The sequence below is a fragment of the Aulonocara stuartgranti genome (assembly GCF_965226115.1).
Source record: "Aulonocara stuartgranti genome assembly, chromosome: 3".
Classification (NCBI taxonomy): Eukaryota; Metazoa; Chordata; class Actinopteri; order Cichliformes; family Cichlidae; genus Aulonocara; species Aulonocara stuartgranti.
The window spans coordinates 57,842,405-57,865,780 of NC_138941.1; the positions used below are offsets into that span (position 1 = coordinate 57,842,405).

Sequence of the window (23,376 nt, forward strand, 5' to 3'; positions counted from 1 at the left end):
ATCGCGAAGGGGTCGGCAACCCTGGGCACGCGTGCTGTTGCTGACCCCTGGTCTAGAAGCATGTGGTTAACAAAGAGAGAAAACATGAAGCACAGATGAAGCAGCTGGAATAACAATAATGGGAAAATAGAACACCAGAAAGGTACAAAGGCTAACGCACAATAAAACAGTTCAGTTATCATTTATGCTTATTGAATTATTAGTATTCATCATTCAATGCCAGAGGAGCATAGTTTGTCTGTTCATTTATTTATTTATTTATTTAGTTAGTTAGTTATTATTATCAAAAACTAATTTAAATCAGTAGTAACATTTTTGCCACATATTAACTTTGTTTTGTTAGTTTTTGTTTGTCCTGGAGACATGTTTGTGTGCACAAACAAAACAAAGTATGGATACACAAGAAAACATTTCATTATAGCAAGGTCAAAGGTCAAAGGTCAAGGCCTTAAGTTTGTAATAGTTGCTCAACCAGATCATATCACTGACATTACAAGCATTTAATGAAGTTTCCTTTTAACATGCGCACACTCAGATGAACTGATTGTTTGTCTGACAGGCACACATTCTTTTCTCATCAGACTTCTGAAGAAACCACGCCTCCTGTTACTGCAGGTGAGTGTTTCCTTTAACCAGTGCTGAAGGAGTCATGCTGCACAGCCTCACTCACTGCAAAGAAGCAGATGCATTGGTGTAATTTATGAGGTAAATACTTTATGTTTGGTTGTTTGTATAATTTACTGTATAATAGAAACCTAATGTGTGTCTCTGTGGTTCTAACTGACAGCTTTAAACTGTTAAAATTTTAGCCTCAAAAATGTAAAACTTTAGTTCTCATTTGCAAATTTTGTGGTGATTTAAGGTGTATTTGTTTATTTGTGAGGCAATTTACAACAAGCTTCATTGTAATAGTTATTATCTCTCTATTCTGTACATTACACAGTGTGTGTGCAATGAAGGCCATCTACAGAGAAGAAACAGTTTAAGCATAACAAATCATTACGACCTAATTAACATGAACTCTTACCTTTTTTTGAGTCAAAATAGATAAAATCATTTATTCTGAATATAGTTAAGTGTTGATAGATCATCAAGTTGAGATAGGATGCTGTTTTTAAACATCTACATTTTTTGAGCACAACATGAATGCAGAGGTATATCTCTTTAATGTGACGATTTCCTTCTTGTTCTACAGAACAAAATGAGCCTGAAAAGCTGGTTTGGATTCCTGGTCAGCCCAGGTAACCTGACACAACTGTATTCAAATGTAAAGCTCAGTACTTGTTTATATGTGTATAAAAATACTTCAGAAAACTCTGCTTTTCTTCACTTACTAATTTTTACTGGCAATTCGAAGATTATGAAGAAACCTTTTTGTGTTTGACATTGAAGATTATTATTATTATCAGAGTTATTTTATTTTCAGTATTTTCTTTAATTTTTCACTTCAGAGAATTTGACTTCTCCGGTCATCTGCATCGGTGTTGTTGGTACTGTTGTCTCGGGGGCCGTTCTACTTGTCAAATACAAGGTAAACAAAAGAAAAACAGTAAATCACAAATTCCTTTTTCACTTTTCCACAAACTAAACACTAATTGACGATTACCAATTTAGGTGTTGTTTTTTGAGAGAGCAAAAATGAAAATAAGACAGCTGACAGAAATTCAACTGAGGCTTTGAGCTGAAGAAAAACACAAAATGAAACCAAACATATAAGTAAACAATGGACATTTCTTCTGTCTACGTCAGATGAAGAAAGAAACAAAGAGAATTGCGTGTTAGAAGGAAGTCTAACCTGACCAACAAGGTTCAGTCAGAGATGAATCAGAAGCACAAAGCCAAGAGAGCAACTCAGGAAAAAAACAGGGGGAGGAGAAAGAAAATTGACCTAATACACTAAAAACGAATTATAAATGGTGTAAATATGAATGACAGTCATGGCTGTGAGTAAAGGCATGATAGTAGGACAAACTTGCAGAAATAGATACCACAATAAAATTACCAACCATCACATTGAGACTCTGTTGTAAAGCAAACACAAGTTTTTAGAGGTGTTGCTTTGTTGACTTTTGACAGCTTGTTTCACTCTCTCTTTAGTGCCACTGGTGCCACATTTGTGTGTACAAATCTAAACAAAAGTAAAGGTGCACTGATGAAAACATTTTAAATAGTATGTACACTAAAAGCAAACCATTAAAAAAGCATAAAAAAATCCACTTGCATAAACTGAAACAACTTCCTCAACATGTATGTACTGAGCTCCTGATCTTTTTAAACACAGAAGACACAAGCTGAATTCAAGAGGAAGGATGAGGAGATTGAGGTGCTCAAAAATGAGGTAACTCTATATAACAAATTAAAGCATTGTTCTAGTCTGGAGGGAGTGCCCAGGGCAGATCCAGGACACAGTGGAAAGACTACATGTCTCTACCAGCTTGGGAGCTGCTTGATGTTCCCCAGAGCTGAAGCAGGGAGCTGGGAAGATGGAGTTCTTGGCTTTCTTGCTTACACTGCTGGCCCCATTCTACAAGCCTGGATGAGCAGATGAAGATGGATGGATGTGATAATATGTCACTCCTCTCTTCATTTTTGACCCAAGACAGATTGGCAACTCTTCCCCCATTTATATGTAGCTATTAAGCTAAGCTCTGGGATAACCAGTATGACTGATGTAACATTGATCCTCCCCACTTTTGTTAGCTGGAGAGACTTCAGTGGCTGAGAAATGACACACTTAAGGGGTAGGGGTCACAACGGAAGTTCACCAAGATTACCTCTGCTATCAAAAGGATGGAGAAAGTAAATCTCAAATACATACACAAACCTTCTTGTACAATGTCACCACTGTTCCATTAAGTTTGTGTCAGATCACAACAGAAGTCATCTCAAGGGACTTATATGATTGGGAAGCAAAACCACTTATGGAATGAAGCCTTTGTTAAAAGCAGAGTGAGGATACACAGCAATGTTTACTGTCTCTTCAGTTGAAAGGCAAAGTAAACAAATCTCTACATAAATTAATAAACATTTTATACATTTCTAGAACCAAATCATGTAATCTGAAGGTGCGTTGTAGGGAAAGGTCAAGATTTTTAGGTGACCCTGGTATTAGAGACACAGCAGAAATACATTTAAACTTAATACAACAACATGGTTATTCATTTATTTTTCAGTTGGAGGAAAATGTAGACTTAGATAGGGTCCAATCACTCTTTTCTAAGAATGAATCGTTGCAGAAAGACCTGCAGACCCTGAAGACAGAGCTCGAGGACAGCCAATCAGAGGTTATTGTCTTTTATTTCCTTTACCTCTGTACATTCAGTTTGATATCAAGTTATATCTCAATGCACTGAATATTTCTATATGACCCCATCAACCTCCTTCTAAAGGAGGACTAGAATGAACAACATTTAGCTATTTTCTAGTGCTAAGATTGTTGCCAGTTGCTATAGCATCAACATGAATGCTTGTTCACCAACCAACTGGCTTTCTGAGAGCTTTCTTCACTTCAGTTAACCGTCAACTCAACTGTAAAGTGATTTCTCATTTTGAAATAATGTTTCCCTTTGACCAAGTTAAAAGACAAAGCAGATGAAGTCATGAAGCTCCGTGCTGAGAAAAATAGGAGCACAGAAAATGAAAAGGAACTGCAAACCATGAAGCTGAGGATTGAGGACAAGAATAAAGAGGTACATGATTTTGAGGTTACTTAGAATCATTCAAAGTGAGTACTCTTACTCACAGGACACACACAGCAGATAGTGGTTAAAACATTTATTTCAAAACATTAAACAACCTGAAACCACCACAGCATAAATCTTTTTCTCCTTACTCAGCTGAATGAGGAAGTATCAACACTACAACGTTTACTTAATAAAGAGGAGCAGAAGAGGAGGGATATTGAGATGGACGTGCAATCCCTGAAAACAAAGGTGGAGACCAACGATAAAGAGGTAACTTCATTTTCATTTTTCTTTTTATTATTACATTAACCTATTACCTTATATCTTTTATTTTATACATTCAGGTTTGAATTTTACTTCAAATACCAACATTTTTGAAGATATTATATTTTAGTTGCAGTTTCTGTCATGGTCCTGGGTCGTGTGACCCAGCGTGTTATGTTTAGCCTATTTTGATGTTTATTGTTTGTTTAGGTTCTCTAAGGTAGTCCAGCCATTTGTATATATTACCCTTGCATTAAGTCTCCCTTGCCCTTCGTGTGTTTATGTCTGTGTGTCTTGTACTGTCAAGTTCATGCTGTCAGTTATGTCATCTCCCCTGTACTAAGTTTCCCTGGGTCATGAGTCCTGTCTGCGTGGTTATGTTTAGTTCTTGTCGTGTCTAATTTCCATGTTTCCTGTTTTACTTTGTAAATCTGTATTCATTGTCAGTGTATTCAGTTGCACCCTCCTGTCCTGTCGTTAGGTTCATGTGTGTCAGCTGTGATCCCATGTGTGGCCACTTCCCCTGATCATCCCTCATGTGTATTTAGTCTCTGTGTTTCATGTAGTCTGCGTCGCGTCGTCTGTGTTATCTCCCCTACCCCTTGTCATAGTTTCCCAGCCTTAACTAGTCCTAGTTTGTACCTTGTTTAGCCATAGCTTTCCCAGTCTATGTTCAGGTTTTCCCCTCAGTTGCTTTGCTGCCTTGTTCCTTAAGTTTTCGGCCCTAAATAAAGGCTCGCCTTCTCTTAAGTCCGGTTTTGTGTCCTCACCTCTGTTTGCTCTTGGGTCCTCCACTCACTCCACACGGTCTGCCCCGGCGGCCCGTGACAGTTTCCCTCTATTCAATGTCCTTTTTTGAAGATAATTACTGATGTTTAAAATAATTACATAAACTAAAATAATCAGGTTAAATGTGTTCATTGTTTCTCTTTCCCCTGAGTTAAAAGAAAAAGAGGCTGAACTCTCGAAGCTCCGTGCCGAGAAAAATAGAAGAGAACGAGATGAGAAGGAGCTGCAGACCATAAATAGGAAGGTTGAAGCCGAGAAGAAAGAGGTTCATATTTTGTTACTTAGACTTAATGTCTAATATTCGAATGCACAATAAAAAGTTGACATGCATTTTCTTCTGTAATTATGTTGTATGCAAATGTATCTCTACCATTTTCCCTCTCCTCCCAGCTGAATGATGAACTAGCTGAAGTTCGAAATCAGCTCAGGGAACAGCAGCAGAAGAAGAAGAATGCTGAGATAACTGTAGAGACACTGAAGAAAGGGCTGGAAACCAACAGTACAAAGGTTTTTTACTTCAGTTTTTTCAGTTTTAAGTATTATTTCATTAGCCCATTACACCATATATTCTGTTATATTGATTCTGTGTTAACTCATGCTTTATTAATCTGTTATAATTTCTCTCTGGAACCAATGATCTCTGTTCGCCACATATTTTGTTTTTAAAATTAATGTTGATATTTTTAATGTTGACATTGTCCTTTATTGTTATTATTTTCTTGATGGCCACTGCAATTTTGTCTAAAATCTGAACGCAATAACAGCTTTATTCCATCATTTTGGTTGGTAAATATTTTCCTTATCATAGTTGAACTGAACAAATAGATAACCTATGCAGTACCTAACAGAAGCTTTTCTCTTTTATTAAGAATGACTCTGTTTTCCTTTTCTTCAAGGTCAAAGAGCTAGAGGCTGAACTTTTGGAGGTCCGTGCTGAAAAAAATAGAAGAGAGCAAGATGTGAAGGAGCTGCAGACCATAAATATGAAGCTCGAAGCTCAGAAGAAAGAGGTTCATATTTTGTTCCTTAGACTTAATGTCTAATATTTCTATAAATAAATAAAAAGTTGACACGCGTTTTTTCTCATCACAGTATGTAATCATGTTGTATGCAAATGTACCATTTTACCTTCCCCTCCCAGTTAAATGAAGAAGTAGCTAAATTAAAGCAGATGCGTGGGAAATAGAAGCAGATGTCCTGATGTCCTTCCTGAATGAAGGAGCTTGAGACCAAAGACATAAAGGTTTGTATCTTTCATTTAGATGCATTCACCAAGGTCTTCATTACTGATTTTTCACTGAAAGACAAATGTATTCAAATAACAAAAAATTCAAATAAGGAGTTCATCAAACTATCTTTAATGTGATTTTAGTTATTCTCTGTTTAAGTGCATGGAAATATATTGGTTTTATATTTGTACATTTTTTTAAAATTTTGTTTCTCTTTTTTTCAGCCTCTCAGTCATTTGTACACATAGTAGGTCCCACCCCACTTATGTATGTTCAATTCATAATTATTAACTACTTTTATATTTTTACATCACTTTTTATATTATACTACTTAGACATAGACAGTAGGGTTGTGGGTCAGAATGGCCTTTTAATCATGCCAGCTTGCATACTATAAAAAGTGCCTGCGTGTAGCTGTTAGGATGCCTGGGTCATTGACTCAGGGTTTTTGAGTTTATTATTTATTATTTCTAGTGTTTGGTTTCTTTGAGTTCTGTCTTATGGTTTATGTCTCTGTCTTCTCTAGTTGCTCTGTCTCCCCTGTCAGCTGTATCCCTTTGTCTAGTTCGCGTCTCTGTGTATCCTTAGTTGCTATATCCCCGTGTCCAGTCAGTGTCTGTGTCTGCCCTGGTCCCATGTCTTTGTTCCCTTTGTTGCAGTGCCTGCATGTGAGTCTGTGTCTTTTGTTCAGTCTGTGTTATGGGTTTCCTGTTTTACTTTGAAAGTCCACGTCTGATGTTAATGTGTCTGGTTTTGCTTCCCCTTGTCTCGTTAGGCCTGATTTGCCCCAGCTGTGTTTCCCTCCTGTTACCCATTCCCTGATTGCTCCCTCTGTGTATTTGAGCCCTGTGTTTCTTTGTGTCTGTGTCAGGATCTACCGTTTACCTAGCTGTGTGTTCTGTCAGTCCTCTGGTTTAAGTTTATTTTGAGTTTTTTCCAGTTATGTTATATTTTGAGTTTAACATTAAAGCTGTTTTGAGTTCACGACTGTCTCTGGAATCTGCACCTTGGGTCCTATTCCTGTCTGCACACAGCCACTCATAACAGTAGCAGGAGATCTAGCTAATTTTTTTGTTTGTTCTATTTTGTTTTAGTTATTTGTCTGTCATAGTAAATACCATTATCATACACGTATTGAGAGTGATCTAAAAGTTATATAGTTATACTCGGAGTTTATTCATTTATTTTGAATTGATAGTGTCATGAAACCATCGTAGAATTGACCATGAGAACGATAAAATTACCTGTTTATCTCTGTATTGTTTTATTGTACAGTCCAGTATTACACTGCAGTTTTTCATCTTTGAATCTTACAGTCAAGTTAAATGTTATACATCTTGTAATCATATGCATCATAACATGGATTTATAACAAATTATGTTCTGGGTGTGAAAAGTGAAGCCAATTAAGCAAAGTTTGTTCAACTTATATTAAATATAATGACCAGCAGGGGGAGACTACTGTGCAAATAAATGTACTCAGCTGTAACTTATGTAGTCATTCATTACAGATTAACCTCTCTTCTTATATTTCCTTCTCTCTCAAGTTTGAAGATAAAATAACGGAAATCCAGCAGCAGGAAACAGATGAACAGCAGAGAGAGGAAGCTGAGCAACAAGGGGAGGTCCTAAAACAGGAGTTGGGAATGGGATTTACTTAACATGTGTATATTTGTAAAATAGATGCATTATTAATTTAGGAATTAACAACACATTTTTATTTTGAACATTCATAATAAGCAAAAGGTGTTTTTGTTAAAAAGAAGAAAAATATAGTTAAAAAGTATAGTTTATACATGCAGCTGAAAACCATTCTCCGGGGCTGTTCATCCACAAACTGGCAGCAGGGTCCCTGCACAGTTTAATTAATATAACACCGTGCATTGTTTGCACAAAAACAAACACATATGATAAATGTTAGTAACAAAATAGATAAATAAAATTTTTACAAAAGACTTTTTGTCATTGTCCTCCAGTCCTCTTGTGCTCACTCACTGTGGATGTGCATCCGTATGTACATAGTGCTACATGGCAGTATGTACAGATGTTTTTTTTTTCTCCAGACCTAGATGGACAATTTACTTTCTACTCATTCTTGGTAAGGGAGATTTATTTATGTACATTTTTTTTTGTTTTTTTGTATCTATCTACCTGTTTTGCCAAGATAAATGTTTTGTTTATTTTTGAACATGAGGTCAAAGTAGTCAGAAAAGCACCTCAAATTTGAAAAAAATGAAATAAAATAAAACACAAAACTAAACCCAACAACAACCCACAATACCTCATAAACTGACGATCCTATTTTATTGGTAGCTTTCGCTTCACTCCACAGCCATGCTGAGGCCTTCTACTAAAGGTAGCATAGCCTGTTATGTATAGGTCAGACATGAGTGAGAGAGATAACTAAAGCCATACTGGCTTGGATGTCACCTCAGGTCCCTGTCAGGTGTTGGGGAACCAGGACACAATGTTGAGAAGTGGACTACTGGACTAAGAAAGTATAGACAGGGACAAGGGATTAGAACAGGCCTAATGATCCCACTACTGGCCAAAATAAAGGCAGTGTGTAGAGAATTTTTATAACTATTGGCAGCAGGCTGTCCATAAGTGAGGGCTTGGAGACTGCCAAGCAAAGACTCTCAGAGATTTGGGAGTCTTTGCACATTTGGGAGTCTTAGCTTGAGAGTCAAGGCAGGAGAATGAACCAGCTGTACTCTGAGTTGCAGGGGAACGGGATTCCTGATCCAACCCCACCAAGGCTGGAGATGGAGGGATACTGAAAAGGGATATGAGAGAAGGACAGAACACATAACAACAATTTTTATTGGCTAGTGGATCACTGAACATCAAACTGATAGACAGTGATAAACACAGAGACCTGAACTGATTCATGCCTATTGGCTAAAGAAGCTGACTGCACTCCAAGAGCATCTGGCAGCACAAATGAACCTATTAGCCTATAAATGAACTGCTATTAGACCATGCCAGACAGTCCTGATCTCCAAGAATACCCAGAAGAGACCACTGCCATCCAACTACCAGCCAATAACCCGATTCAGTATCACATGGAAGCTTCTGTCAGCCATCATATCAGTTAAGATGAACAAGCATACTGCATGGTTCAATACACGAGTGGAGCACAGAAAGGAAGTGGCAGGGGTAAAACAACAGAGCAGTTAGCTGAGACTGCAAGACCAGACCTACAAACCCACACACATGGATCCTGGGATGTTTAGAAATGTATGGACAACATTTTAATTTTTTTATCTTGCAGATTTTCAAGTCAGAATTTCAAATGCACTGTGGTGCCAAGCACATATTGTTTGCCAAGAACAACTCGGTAAAATCTCTATAGGCTCGTTTTATTCACGTGAATCTCTTAAGTATTATTATTATTCTTTTCTACTTCTTATTTCAGTTATTACATTATGTGACATTGTCTAAAGCAGGAAAGGCTGGAGGAAGAAAGGGGCACATTTAATCAACATCATTTCAATGATGTTGAAATTATCATTGTTTGGCAAGTTTCCGTGTTAGTACGAACAATGACCTGATCCAACAGATCTGTATTGCTGTGTAATGGTACATGTAATGCAAGACTCTTCAATTCTGCTTTTTAAAGTTTTATCTGCATTTTAGTTCACACACTTTATTTGTCTTTGTGATGAATGACATCTACATCTACAAATACATTTATCTTTGTATCACACATTACTCCTTGCATACAGGTGAAGAAGGGCACTGATGCTCTTCTGCTTGAAATTTCTATGACTTGTAACATTGCATTTAGTTAATAGAACTGTTTCCTTGTACGGTGTTTAGAAGAGAGATGGATTAGATGGATTTTAGCAGTTTTACCCAGTTTTAGCTTACAGGCATGAAACATCACACTCATACAGCCAGGAGAGCTCTGAAATCAGAGTTGTGCTCCCACTCCTTTATGCACTCCAAGGAGAAAGGCAGGAAGTCACAAATTGATCATACCACATATCACAAGGCTCGCTATGTAACCTAATGGAACAATGGGCATGCTGTTTTGTGCCCTTGGCGTTATCAGCAAGTGCAAAGGGAGTTGTCGTCTCCATCAACTGAGGCTGAAATAAGTTCATCTAGCTTTAGAAACTATTTCACTGTTACAGTGCCACAACAAAGCATATGTATAAGCACTTAAACTCTTTAAATGAGAATTGTAGAAATTTTCCATTACGCTTCACTATATTATTTTTATATAAATGTTTCATTTAGTAAATTGTGTTCACCATTTTAATAAGATGTCAGTAGTAATATACCTATACTTTTTTGCCCCCCACACCCCCACTTCCCCTTCCCCCCTGCACGTACATGTGTGTGTGTGTACGCGTGCGTGTCCCCCTGTAGTAGCCACTTTTGCACGTGCATGCGAGTTCAGGGGTCATATGAGTTCACATGTGTTTAATAGCGTTTTATTTAATGAAACCATTATGTGTTTTAATTAAACTCTTTTTAAAGGATTGTATAGGTCTCAGAGCTCTGTTATTTAGACATAGATGATTTAATTTAACTAGTTTAGGGGTATTTTAACTAGTGAGGATCATTTTGCTTTTTCTTTAGTGCTCTGAAACACACAGAGGCTAATAGTTTATTAGTTTATTAATACATATACAATAAATGTGATTCTGATTCTGAAATAAAACCTTTGTTAAGTTCAGTCCTGCCTGCGTGTCTGCAACTCTACCAGTCACACAGAGTGCTGCCTGACAGGGACCTCAATTAACCTAAAAAGTTCAATGTCAGAGTGAGCAATAACGTTTGTGAAATTATGTCTCAACTTCAATTTTAAATGATATCCACAAAGCTCCAACTTCCTCAAAATTTCACCAGTGCTGTTGCTTAACGGTTTATATGATAATTAGTTTATCCACAAGTCACAGACGTTGGCATGCTTTTCTTGGTTATCTCTAGTTTGCATGGTAAAATGAATAAGGGAAAAAGTGTAAGAAGAAAAACTACCAGAATATGTCATACGTTTAGTAAATCTTTGGAGAAATGTTCTGAGATGTTTCTGTCATGACATATTTTTTTCTTCACGTGTTTTCAGTTTTTGTGTAGTTGTCATATTTTTGTTTTGATATAATTTGCTCAAGATTAATTTTTAGTCCTCATAATTTGACATTGTGTGCTTAGCGCACCTGAGTTTCCTATCTTAGCTTCTAGTCATCGTTCTAGTTGTGTAATATTTGTTATCATCTTTTTTCAGTGCTATCTTTTGTTATTTATTTTTTTTATTTCCTTTGTATTATCGGGTATATTCTTATCTGCTCTGGTCCCCAGTTTCTGTCTTCGCTCTTTCCTTGAAATCTGCCATGTCTCCAGTTTGTTTCTTTGTTGTAATCTTTCTCTTAGTATCATTAATTTCTTGTTTTACTTCTGTGTGTGTTCTTCCTTTATTGGGCGTCCAGTTTTAGTTCCTCCATAGGCATTTTGTTAGTTATCCCCATCTGTGTTCTCACCTCTTGCCTTCTGCCTCCTTATCCTCTGTGTATATATTGTCTCAGGCCTGGCCTTTGCCGCGTTCTCCATCTTGCTGTGTATTGTTTTTTTTTTCTTATTTGTTCCTTCTAGTTTCCAAGTTTCCTCATTCCTTAGTTTGTAGGTTCTACTTCGCCTAAGGTTTTGATTATGAAATTCATATACTTTAGTTCAGCAATAAAACAGTGCGTTTTTTATTTTTCAACAACTTGACATGATTTTTATTCTTCTTAGAGACTTGCAACACAGATTCTGTTCTAGGGTTCGGAAAAATACTTCAAAAAACAGTCATACTTTTCTAGTTGGTTCACTCTTCTGTTATGGTGTTCAATATGAATCACTGCTATTATACAGTAGCTAGCTTCTTCAGATTTAACTTTGTTGCAGTCAAGCAAGTTTATATCATTGAGTCTGTCTCCATGATTCTGTCCCTGAGTAATTAATTAAAAAAATGTCTGCAAATTGTGACAGTACAATCTGACCACGATATGGACCCAGCACACTCCGAGATGTACGAGCATCGGGAGGCAGCCTTCACCCAGCTGGAGGAAGAGCTCCACTGGAAGCCGTGGTGCGTCCCTGACTATGAGCACATCTTCCGTGGAATTCAGCCGGCTTTTGGACGTCCCCGGAGCTGCTGAAAACCCTCACTGTACTGTCACTGACTGGGACAGAAAATGGACAGAATAATAAGGGCTGTTTGTGAAGTGATTTTTGATTGCAGAGTTGTTTCTCCCATTTTTGATTTGAAATAAATGCAGTACTGTTATCACTTACTATGTTTGACCATCTCCAACAGCAGAATGATTTTTTTTCTGCATGAGCATAAGTGTTTAAAAACATCCAAATCAATTACAAAATGGTAAAAATTACAAATAGTTCTATGGTCACAAAAGTACCTGAAAATAAATCCATGTTCAAAACCAAAACACTTTTGTGTGCATGAAACAGTGCCATGGTCTATGGAAGGATATTAGTGAAATTCAACTTAAAACCAGTCTATTTGTCCTAGAAGAAAACTGGAATGGGTTAGCAGGGGAGTCATGCGTTCAACTGATTTTTGAAACAAAGGGCAGAACTCATCCACTTTGACTGCAACAGTATATTTTCAGAATCAGAATCAGAATACTTTATTGATCCCTAGGGGAAAATATTTTTCGTTACAGTGCTCCATCATAAACAACCATTAACAAAGACAGAAAATACACTAAGTAAGAATAGCACAATATATACAGGCATATATATACATAAAAGTCACTTATTAATAAATAGCTGAAAAAGAACATGTGCAAGAAGGGTGTAGCTGTTGCAGTAAACAGTGGATGCGTTGTACAGGGAGATGGCCACAGGCAGGAATGATTTCCTGTGTCGTTCAGTGGTGTTTTTCCGTAATCTCAGTCTCTCACTGAACGTGCTCCTGTGACTGACCAGCATCTCATGGAGTGGGTGGGAGGTGTTATCCAACATTGTCTTTATCTTGGACAACATCCGCCTCTCCGACACCACCTTAAGGGAGTCCAGCTCCATCCCCACAACATTACTGGCCTTACGAATCAGTTTATCGAGTCTGTTGGCATCTGCTACCCTCAGCCTGCTCCCCCAGCATGCAACAGTATAGAGGATCGCACTGGCCACAACAGACTCATAGAAAATCCTCAGCATTTTCTGGCAGATGTTGAAGGACCTCAGTCGCCTCAAAAAATAGAGACGACTCTGGCCCTTCCTGTAAAGTGCTGTGGTGTTTTTAGCCCAGTCCAGTTTATTGTCAATGTGTACTCCAAGGTATTTATAGTCCTCCACAATGTCAACACTGACCCCCTGGATTGACACAGGGGTCAAATGTTTCCTGGTCTTCCTGAAGTCCACGATCAATGACAACAGGTTTGACAATGACAATTTGACAATGGCACGATGATGTGGGAACAACTGCCTAAGTCACCAACAAGTTGAAGATGGATGAATAGCAGTGATGGGAATAACGGGGTTAAAAGTAATGCTGTTACTCCTCAGTAACTAGTAATGTAACTTTTTACTTTTTCTATCACTACAATGCTGTTACCATTACTAAAAAGAAAATGCGGTGCGGGCGCATAATTATTTTTCAAAACACAGACAGTTGAAGCTGTCTTCAGCCTACCGGGAGCTTGGGGGGTGAAATATTTACACAAGTGCCGCAGGTTGGCTGAGGAAGGATAAAGTAGTCATGGAAAAGCAATCACATGACCAATTTAAGATGACATAGCAATACGAAGCTATGCTAAATAGAGATGGGTATTGATAAGATTTTCATGATTCTGATTCCATTATCGATTCTGTTTAACGATTCGATTCTGTATCGATTCTTATTTTTAAAAAAGGAGAACACTGAGGTCGATTAGCTTAGAACTTTGAACTTTGAACAAGATAGAAATTTAGGAGTAACATGGCCTTACAAACCCAACAGTGAGATCTTAAGAGATCCACAGCCTAAAAATTGTAAATGTAAAATAATAAAATAAATATTCTTCTGTAGCAATGTAAGTATATAAGTATTACATAAATTATTCTGTAGCATTTACACAAGAATATCCAGTAATGTCCCTGCCTACAATTAAACACATTCACTTACTGAAAATCGGGGGCATCTGCTGTGGCAAATGGCAAATTGTTTTACTTTGCTGTTTTCAAAACGTGTGCATAGGTTTTTAAAATGTACAATTTATATTTGCATTTCAAGTTACTAAGATGATTTGTTAAACATACTTGCAGTTGCTATGGTAAAAAATACAACTTTTTTTTCCAGCATGAGGTTGTGCTGAAGGGAATGATGCCAAACAAGGCAGATAAATAGCTTTTAAAGGTGAAATGCAGAGATAAAATCAAAAGTAGTCTTTTTTTTTTTTTTTTTTTGTAATGCAATAGTTACTTTTCCTAAGGAGTTTTGAAAGAAAAGCATCTGGACTTCTTTAAGTTGCTTGAAGACGTTTCACCTCTCATCCGAGAAGCTTTTTCAGTACTATGGTCAAATGGTGACTGAGAACCTTCAATGACAGTTACTTTTCCTAATAATTATTTACTTTTATCATATTATAACTCAGTTACCAACTCATATTACTTTTTTGAAGAAGTAAGTAGTAACTATAACTAACTCATTTTTCAAAGTAACTTTTCAAACACTAACCAATAGTGAGGAATAGTTGCTGAATAGGCCACATCCTGCCACATTATTGCCACATCTTGTTTAAAAAATTAAAATCAACAGCTATCAGAAAGTTCCATGTAAATGTAGAATGACGAAGCACTCTTTGTAATTTTCATTTTCCTAAGGTAAGGTGGTGCAACCCACACCAGACAAAGAAGTAAAATCATAAAGGAGAAAGGACAAATAAGCCAAAATGTGACACGGTTGACAAAAAGATACACTTTCCTATAACAATGCTAAGCCTATAACTCATCACATTTCCTTGGCACCAGCAGGTTTTCAAAGGTACACCCATAGTCATCCCAGCACATTTCAGCTGGAAGTTCAAAAAAACAGAGAAAGTCACTGAAAAAAAACATGCTTGGGTTTTCTTTGGTCTGAGCTATGGGGACAGATCCTGGATGTTTTTCCTGAGATCTATCACTACTGCCTACCACCAATGCTGTGTGGTTATCCATCATCAGTTCCCATCTATATCTGGAACAACCCCAGTCAATCTAGACCCTAGACAAGTGTCATTTCCTGATTTTGCAACTATGTAAATTAAAGAGAATCCTGTATATAAACACTGATCCAACTCTATTCGCACATCTACTCTGGAAGACTGAAGCTACTGGCTGATACTGAAAAGAGTGAAGACGCTCAACAAAAGGTCTGCTGCAAACTCTCAAATTATCATCTATCACTTATTTAATGAACTGTCAGTCATTTTGGGTCTTTGTTTTTACACAGAGGTACCATGAAGCTGTTGACTGTGTCTGCACTTCTTTGTGTGATGATGGCTATGTCCACTGTTGCTGGTGAGTATTGCAGCACAATAGTCATTATATAAAGAAATCATTGCATTATAAAGAGAAAACATGACAAAAATATAATTAAATATGTAGTTAAATATGAAATACAACTGCATATAATGGAGAAAGAGAGGAGGCAGGGATTGTTACATAGAGAACTTGGATTGAGAACGAGCATCCAAAAAGAGAAAAAAAAAGATACAAGCAACTCTATTATTTTTCTGACACAAGAAGTGTGTTTAATATTTTTTGCTTGTACTCAGAAGAACACCATAGTATTAAAAGAGCAACGGCACATTTTGTGAAAAAAAAAAAAATAGTTGTTCTAAATTAGGAACCATAATCTCGGTTTTATTGTTTTTCTGAATTATTACAATGAATTATTTTCCTCCAGCACAGAGGTGCAGGGGTTGTCCGAATGGTTGGTCTCGGATCCATCGTCGCTGCTTTCTCTATGTTCCAAGAGCCATGAATTGGGCTACAGCTGAGGTAAACTTCTCTTACTTTGTCTCCAACACTGCTATTAAAATACATGTTAGTCCAGTTGTGACTTTGAAAAACTGCTCTGTCTGTCACTCTTCATTAAAGAGAAACTGCCTGTCCATGGGAGCAAACCTTGCATCTGTGCACACCAGCGCAGAGCACCAGCTGATTCAGAGGCTGACTGCCCATAATGGCTACGGAGTAACTTGGGTTGGAGGAACTGATGCATCTGGGGTATTTTTTTTTATCATTACAATAAGTGTGTTATGATATGTCTTTTCTCCTGTCTTTTGAAGTTGTCTCTATATCTGTTTAGCATCTTACAATATAAACTACTTTGAGGAAACTTGGCACCATATAAATAAAATTTAACTGAATTTTTTTTTTTTTTAACTATTTCTTATATGCATCTTTTCCAGTAGTTTGTATTCAGCTTGACTTCACTAAACTCAGTTTTGAGGGTTTTTCATTAGATGGTAATAGGTGGTGCTACCTGATGCAAGGTTTCAAGCTGGTTCGATCTGAAAATACAGCGCCTACACACTGCGTGCCACCAGGTGTCCAGTCAATGGTGTCATTTGATGAGTCATGAGAGTGACTCATCACCATCATTTTTGAAAGATTGTTGTCTATATTAATGGAGGATCTGAGATGGACTACAGGGATTAACACAAAAAGTTACAAGCAGCTTAAATAATATTGCCTACCTATTAGAGATTTGCTAATTGGTTAGATCGAAAGTTATGACGGTGGGTTGATCTGTAAAAACTGTGGCTAGCCTCAATATTCTGACCTGGACTAATGCTATGTTCAATTTCTGTCCTCTAGGAGGGTATTTGGTTGTGGAGTGATGGGAGCCGTTTCAACTATCAAAACTGGTGCGGAGGAGAGCCCAATAATTATTTGAAACAGGATTGTCTGCAGATAAATTATAGCGGTAATTGAAATCACATTGATTTACATGAGTTCTTGTGATTAAAAAAATGTGTACAATATTTTACTGATTTCTGAATTTGAAAATTGCAGGTTCCAAATGTTGGGATGATCAGCACTGTCATGTTAATCTGCCATCTATCTGTGCCAGGAAAATATCAAGACGCTGGGTCGGCACTGAAGCATGAAAATGCCGTTACCACACAAACACCCTGATATATAATGGTGTTTATATTCTGCTTGCTATTTTGCTTTCTTTCACTTTCCACCATTGCATTTGTCCTCTCCCTCTAGCACCGAACCAGATGAACAAAGTGACAAGTCAACTGTGTTTTAGGCCTCGTGTCTTTAACAGTAGCACACTGATTGTGTTACCAAAGGATTGATTTGAGCACTTTTTTTCTGCAGAGTAAACTTTTTTTGTGTTTTACGCAGCATTAAAGCTTTCAGTCAAGCATATTTTCTGTGTCATGTATCTTGTGTTTAGCCATATATAAGTGTAGATTAATATCTACCTGCAACATCTTAAAAAACAAACAAACCAAAAATGATAAAACAGAAGAGTGGACAGAGATTTTAAAAATTCAACCTAATATCCTTCATATTGAGGTTATACTTGCCAAGCACCAGTTAACTACAGTTAACAATAACTCCTGCCTTTTAAATAGAGTGTATATAGAGTGTAAAGCATTGAGGGTAGTTCTCATCTTTGCAGTACATCCAAAAGCACACTATTTACCAGCTGCTATAGAAAGGACAGAACAGATGTTTAAAACTATTGATATTAATTAAATCAAGTGCAGACAATGTTATTGCTCTAAATAAATGTGTGTTAAACTATGCTGCATGCTGAGGTGGCAACCCCTAACCCTACTCAAGTATATTTAAATAAATGTAATTTAAAATAAATTAAACTTAAAATAGGGACGTATTCAAAAGTTTCAGGATACTGGTCCTCAATGACTGGAGTTTGACACCAGGCCTTTGCAGAGATGTTTGAAGGGGCAAGTGTTCAAAGTTAAAAATTGACACACAGAACCAGGGTGAATAGGAGTAACCCAGAACGAAGCGAAACACAGAGAGCACAGAAAGGCAAATGCGCTGGCATGACGTCGGGGCAGCATGAATATTTTTACATGAGTAAATTTGCTCGTACTCATGCTGCCCCGACATCAGCCAGCGCATATTGGGAATGGCATAGGCACCGATCGGTTTTCTGCCGCCCATTTCCTGGGAGTAAGGACGCCCTCCGTTTGCGAGGTGCGCCTGCTGCTTGCGGCACAGGGAGGAGAGGGCGGGGCGGTGAGGGGTTCACTGGTGGCTGGAGCGGCATCTAATAACCAACTCGCAAAATAAAACAAAATAAAAACAAAACAACAAACACGAAAACACCAGATATTATAATAAGACTTATAATTTGCACCGATATTTTTTCGAAATTCTATACGCGAAAAGTCAAAGTAAACTTTATTGTCATCTCCACTACATACAGTCCAGTATGTAGAGAGACGAGACGACGAGGCTCCAGTTACAGCAGTGCAAGTAAACAAACAATAAATATAAGAAGAGTAAGAAAATAAATATACACTTTAGGACTCGGGTTAAAGGGATCAATAACAATTTAAAATTTATAATTTACAGCTTGATGATTTAAAGCACAGGTGTCGAACTCCAGGCCTCGAGGGCCAGTGTCCTGCATGTTTTAGATGTGTCCTTTATCCAACACAGCTGATTTAAATGGCTAAATTATCACCTCAACATGTCTTGAAGTTCTCCAGAAGCCTGTTAATGAACTAATAATTTGATTCAGGTGTGTTGAAACAGGGTGATATCTAAAACCTGCGGGACACCGGCCCTCGAGGCCTGGAGTTCGACACCCCTGATTTAAAGTCTCACACACAACCCTTCGAAAGGGGAGGGGGGCCGACTGCTTCCAAATAGAGCACATTTCATTCATAATGATGTAAATCCAAGCCCATTATGTATTCATGATTTGAATCCTGGGTTGTGTGAAATCCCAGAAATACACTTTAGACAAAGTGAATCTGTGAACTAAGGTGCAGGTCTGTTAGGTTATGTTGTGGTGATTCTTGAGTTGGGGGATGGGTGTTCATACTAGAGTGCAAAATTAAAACCAATGGAAGATGGACAAGAAAAGTTTGAAGCCATCAGGTGCTCGGTTTAGAAAAAGAAGAGAAAAGAGGAGAAATGAGCAAAAGATACAGGTAAGCAGATGCGTCTTTGGATAACAGCAGGTATTATGTATCCTGAAACAAGATAACATTAGTTAGTAGAGATAGTGAAAACTTCTGTTTACCTTTGTTAGACAGACAGTGGACACTGATGTGGCTTATTGAATGTTTTGGACTGTGTTCAGCACAATATTAATTAGCCATTAATTGGAAGAGTCGTATTGTTGATTTGTCTGCTATTCTCAATGTATGATGAAATATATTGGCTGTTTGTTAGTTTTATATCAGTTTTATATTTGTTAATACACAGTGTATACATACATACTCTAATATGATAAATACTCCAATCTGACTTTAATAGAAGTTACTTTTAGTGATTAATTCATCCTCAGTAAGTCATCGTTGATGAGACTGTTGTTTTTATTTTGTTTTCCCCATTTTCTGCCTCTCAGCCATTTATGCACATAGTAAGTCCCACCTCATTTACATGTGTTCAGTTCAGTTTATTACTAACCTATACTACTACTAAAAGTAGCTGCGTGTAGCAGGAGATGCAGCTAAGTTTGGCAAATTGCATTTGACACATTTTGTGTGTGTGTGTGTGTTTTGTCCATAATTACACTGCACTTTTCATCTTTAAATCTTACAATCAAGATAAATGTTATAAATCTTGTAATCATATGCATCATCAACAAATTATGGTCTGGGTGTGAAAAGTGAAGACAATGGAGCAAAGTTTGTTCAACCTCTATGACCAGCAGGGGGAGACTGCTCTGCAAATAAATGTTCTCTGCTTTAACTTATGTAGGCATTCATTACAGATTAGCCTCCTTTCTTATATTCCCTTCTCTCTCTTCCAAGTTTGAAGATAAAGTGACTGAAGTCCAGCAGCAGGTAAAAGATGAACAGAGGAGGGAGGAAGCTGAGTAAGAAGTGGAGCTCTTCAAAGGGGAGTTGGAAATGGTAGTCCTCAGTCTGTATGAGTCGAGTACATAATTACAATGTCATTGGCTGTGGATATGGTTCATGTAGTCTGGGTCTAAAGCACTCAGATTGTTTCCTCTTCGTTCCTAAACCTCTGTTTGTCTTCTTTTCTCTGTATTTGTCATATTATCACAGCACTAAAGTAGAAGAACTGATAATGGGGTTTTTTTTAGATTCACACTAAAATCTGAAAAATAAAGCAAATAAGATAAGATAAGATAAGATAAGATAAGATAGAACTTTATTAATCCCTCGGGTGGGTTCCTCTGGGAAATTCGATTTCCAAAAAAGCACAGCACCGACAGAAGTTACAGAGTTATACACACACACATATATATAAATACAGAGACAATATAAATAAAATATACGAAGGGGATAAATAGAATAAATAGGAATAAAAATAAAAATACAAGTGAATTGCACATTTCAAGTATTGAGTCTATTGCACCGTTGACTATTTACAAAAGTATTGCACAAAAGGTATTGCACAGTGAGGTGAAGAGGCACTACAGCTTAGTTGTTCCCTCCTTTGTCCTCCTGTTTCCCCTCCCTCTCCCCTCCAGAGAGGAGTTAAACAGTCTGATGGCGTGTGGGACAAAGGAGTTTTTAAGTCTGTTAGTTCTTGTCTTTGGGAGAAGCAACCTGTCACTGAACAGACTCTTCTGGTTGTTAATGGCCGTGTGCAGAGGATGCCTGGCATTGTCCATAATGTCCATCAGTTTCTTTAATGTCCTTTTCTCTGCCACTGTCACCAGAGTGTCCAGCTTCATGCCAACCACAGAGCTAGCCCTCCTGATCAGTTTCTCCAGCCTGGATGAGTCCCTCTTTGCTGTGCTGCTCCCCCAGCACACCACAGCATAGAAAAGTACTCCAGCAACCACCGACTGGTAAAACATCCTCAGGAGCTTCCTGCAGATGTTAAAAGACCTCAGCCTCCTGAGGAAGTACAGTCGGCTTTGGGCTTTTTTATACAGGTGCTCTGTGTTGCATGACCAGTCCAGTTTATTGTCCACCCACAGCCCGAGGTACTTGTACTTGTTGACCACCTCCACCTCCTCCCCCTCTATCTGAACCGGCAGTGGACCTGCTCTAGACCTCCCGAAGTCCACAACCAGTTCCTTAGTCTTTGAGGTGTTGAGTTGCAGGTGGTTTGTGTGACTCCATGCGACAAAGTTCCTCACCAGACTTCTGTACTCCTCTTCCTGATCATCCCAGATACACCCCATGATGTCGTCTGCAAACTTCTGAATGTGGCATAATTCAGAGTTGTAGCAGAAGTCAGAGGTGTACAGGGTGAAGAGAAGAGGGGACAGCACAGTTCCCTGTGGTGCTCCTGTGCTGCTGACCACTGTGTCAGACGTGATGTCCTTCAGCCTGACGTACTGTGGTCTGTCGGTGAGGTAGTCGGAGATCCAAGCCACCAGGCAGGGGTCCACCTCCATCCTGTTCAGTTTTTCCTGAAGCATACAGGGCCAGATGGTATTAAAGGCACTGGAAAAGTCAAGAAACAGGATCCTGACCGTGCCTTTTCCCCCATCCAGGTGTGAGTGGGCTCTGTGTAGGAGGTACAGGATGGCATCCTCCACTCCGACACCCGCCTTGTATGCAAACTGTAGTGGGTCCTGGGCATGTTGTACCTGTGGTCGGAGGAGGTTGAGGAAGAGCCGCTCTAGAGTCTTCATAAGATGTGACGTCAGTGCCACCGGTCGGAAGTCATTCAGCTCATTGGACCGGTTCTTTTTGGGGACCGGGACGATGCAGGATGTCTTCCATAGGGCGGGCACTCTCCCCAGTCGCAGACTGAGGTTGAAGACTCGTTGTAGCGGCTCCCCAAGTTCAGCAGCACACGCCTTTAGCATCCTAGGACACACCTTGTCTGGGCCTGCTGCCTTTCTGGGGCGAAGCTTCCTCAGTTGTCTCCTGACCTGATCCACTGTGACACTGGGAGATGTTTGGGAAGAGGGGAGGGGGGGAGATGTCTTGCTGCTGAGAGAGGGATTGGAGGAGGGGGGCGTCATGGTGTCAGGAAGGGGGGGAAGCGAGGGAGGTAGGAGAGTGGGGATTGGACTCTGTAGTAAAGGTGAGGGTGGGGGGGTTGTGGGCTGGTCAAACCTGTTGAAGAAGTTGTTGAGTTCGTTTGCCTTCTCCACAGTCCCCCCCACTGTGCTTTTCTTGGTGTTGTGGCCTGTGATGGTTTTCACACCATTCCAGACCTCCCTCATATTGTTCCTCTCCAACTTCTGCTCCACCTTCCTCCTGTAGGTGTCCTTTGCTTCCCTCAGGCAGCGTTTCACCTCCCGCTGTGCTGCCTTCATCTCCTCCTTCACTTTGCTCCTGAAAGCCTTCTTCTTCATGTTGAGGACAGCTTTGACTTCCTGTGTTACCCACGGTTTGTTATTAGGATAACACCGTACCGTCTTAGCAGGGGCGACCGTGTCCACACAAAAGTTGAGGTAGTCTGTAAGACAGTGTGTCGCCCCCTCTATGTCCTCACCATGTGGGCTCAGGAGCACATCCCAGTCTGTGGTGTCATAACAGTCCCTCAGAGCATCCTCCTTTTCTGGGGTCCATCTCCGGATGGAGCGCGTTGTGACCGGCTGCCTTTGGACGAGGGGTGTGTATTGTGGCTGTAGGTAAACCAGGTTGTGGTCTGACTTCCCTAGTGGGGGGAGGGGGGTGGCTCTGTATGCATCTCTCACATTAGCATACAGTAGGTCAATTGTCCTGTTGCTTCTTGTGGGACAATTCACAAACTGGTGAAAAGCAGCCAGAGTAGAATCCAGTGTGGCATGGTTAAAGTCTCCAGATATAATAATGAAAGCCTCGGGGTTTTGTGTCTGAAGTCTTGCTGTGACTGTGTGTATTTTCTCACAGGCAGATGATTTACACAAATGATTTACAGATCATTATATTGGTAAAATGAAAGTGTAACCTGGTTTTTGTGTGTATATAATCTTTTATTCAGCCGCAGAGAAATCTTTGACAGCATCTCACATTTTTGGAGGAAACTGTGATTAAAAGAGATCTTCCTATCTTTATCTGGGTTGCAGGAGGGCTGGAGCATAACCCAGAATTGATAGAAGGCAGGTTAACCTTGGACAGGTCGCCAGCCCATCGCAGGGCTAACACAAAGAGACAGACATCCATTTAGCTCTCATTCACACGTATAGGTAATTTGGAAGTGTAATTAATCTAGGTCTATTAATTGCATGATTTTTAACTGTGGGAGGAAACCAAAGTAGCCAGAGAGAACCCACTTGAAACTACACTGATTGTGAATTTGAACCCAGGACCTTCTTGCTGTGAGGCAACCACACTAACCACCACACCATTGAGC

General features: G+C 38.9%; 2 protein-coding genes across 4 annotated transcripts; both read left to right on the forward strand.

Moving 5' to 3' along the window:
* Positions 1 to 622: 622 nt before the first annotated feature.
* On the forward strand, positions 623 to 7,917 carry LOC309701848 (uncharacterized protein). Of its 3 annotated transcripts, none has more exons than XM_082526145.1 (13): positions 623 to 705; positions 1,196 to 1,241; positions 1,452 to 1,531; positions 2,282 to 2,338; positions 3,237 to 3,284; positions 3,576 to 3,689; positions 3,837 to 3,953; positions 4,888 to 5,001; positions 5,127 to 5,243; positions 5,633 to 5,746; positions 5,878 to 5,979; positions 6,190 to 6,232; positions 7,512 to 7,917. In XM_082526145.1, exons 2-11 carry the CDS (start codon positions 1,202 to 1,204, stop codon positions 5,920 to 5,922), a joined length of 846 nt encoding a protein of 281 aa, XP_082382271.1. In that variant the 5' UTR covers positions 623 to 705; positions 1,196 to 1,201; the 3' UTR covers positions 5,923 to 5,979; positions 6,190 to 6,232; positions 7,512 to 7,917. The 3 variants fall into 3 exon arrangements, with proteins under 3 accessions (XP_082382271.1, XP_082382272.1, XP_082382270.1); XM_082526146.1 differs by having other exon boundaries at positions 6,190 to 6,212; XM_082526144.1 differs by lacking the exon at positions 6,190 to 6,232.
* A 7,311-nt stretch (positions 7,918 to 15,228) lies between these two features.
* Positions 15,229 to 17,322, forward strand: LOC309701663 (ladderlectin-like). The gene is made up of 6 exons (XM_082525814.1): positions 15,229 to 15,305; positions 15,386 to 15,453; positions 15,842 to 15,936; positions 16,036 to 16,164; positions 16,759 to 16,867; positions 16,957 to 17,322. The coding sequence occupies exons 2-6, from the start codon at positions 15,393 to 15,395 to the stop codon at positions 17,049 to 17,051; spliced, it is 489 nt and encodes a 162-aa protein (XP_082381940.1). The 5' UTR covers positions 15,229 to 15,305; positions 15,386 to 15,392; the 3' UTR covers positions 17,052 to 17,322.
* Positions 17,323 to 23,376: the final 6,054 nt, after the last annotated feature.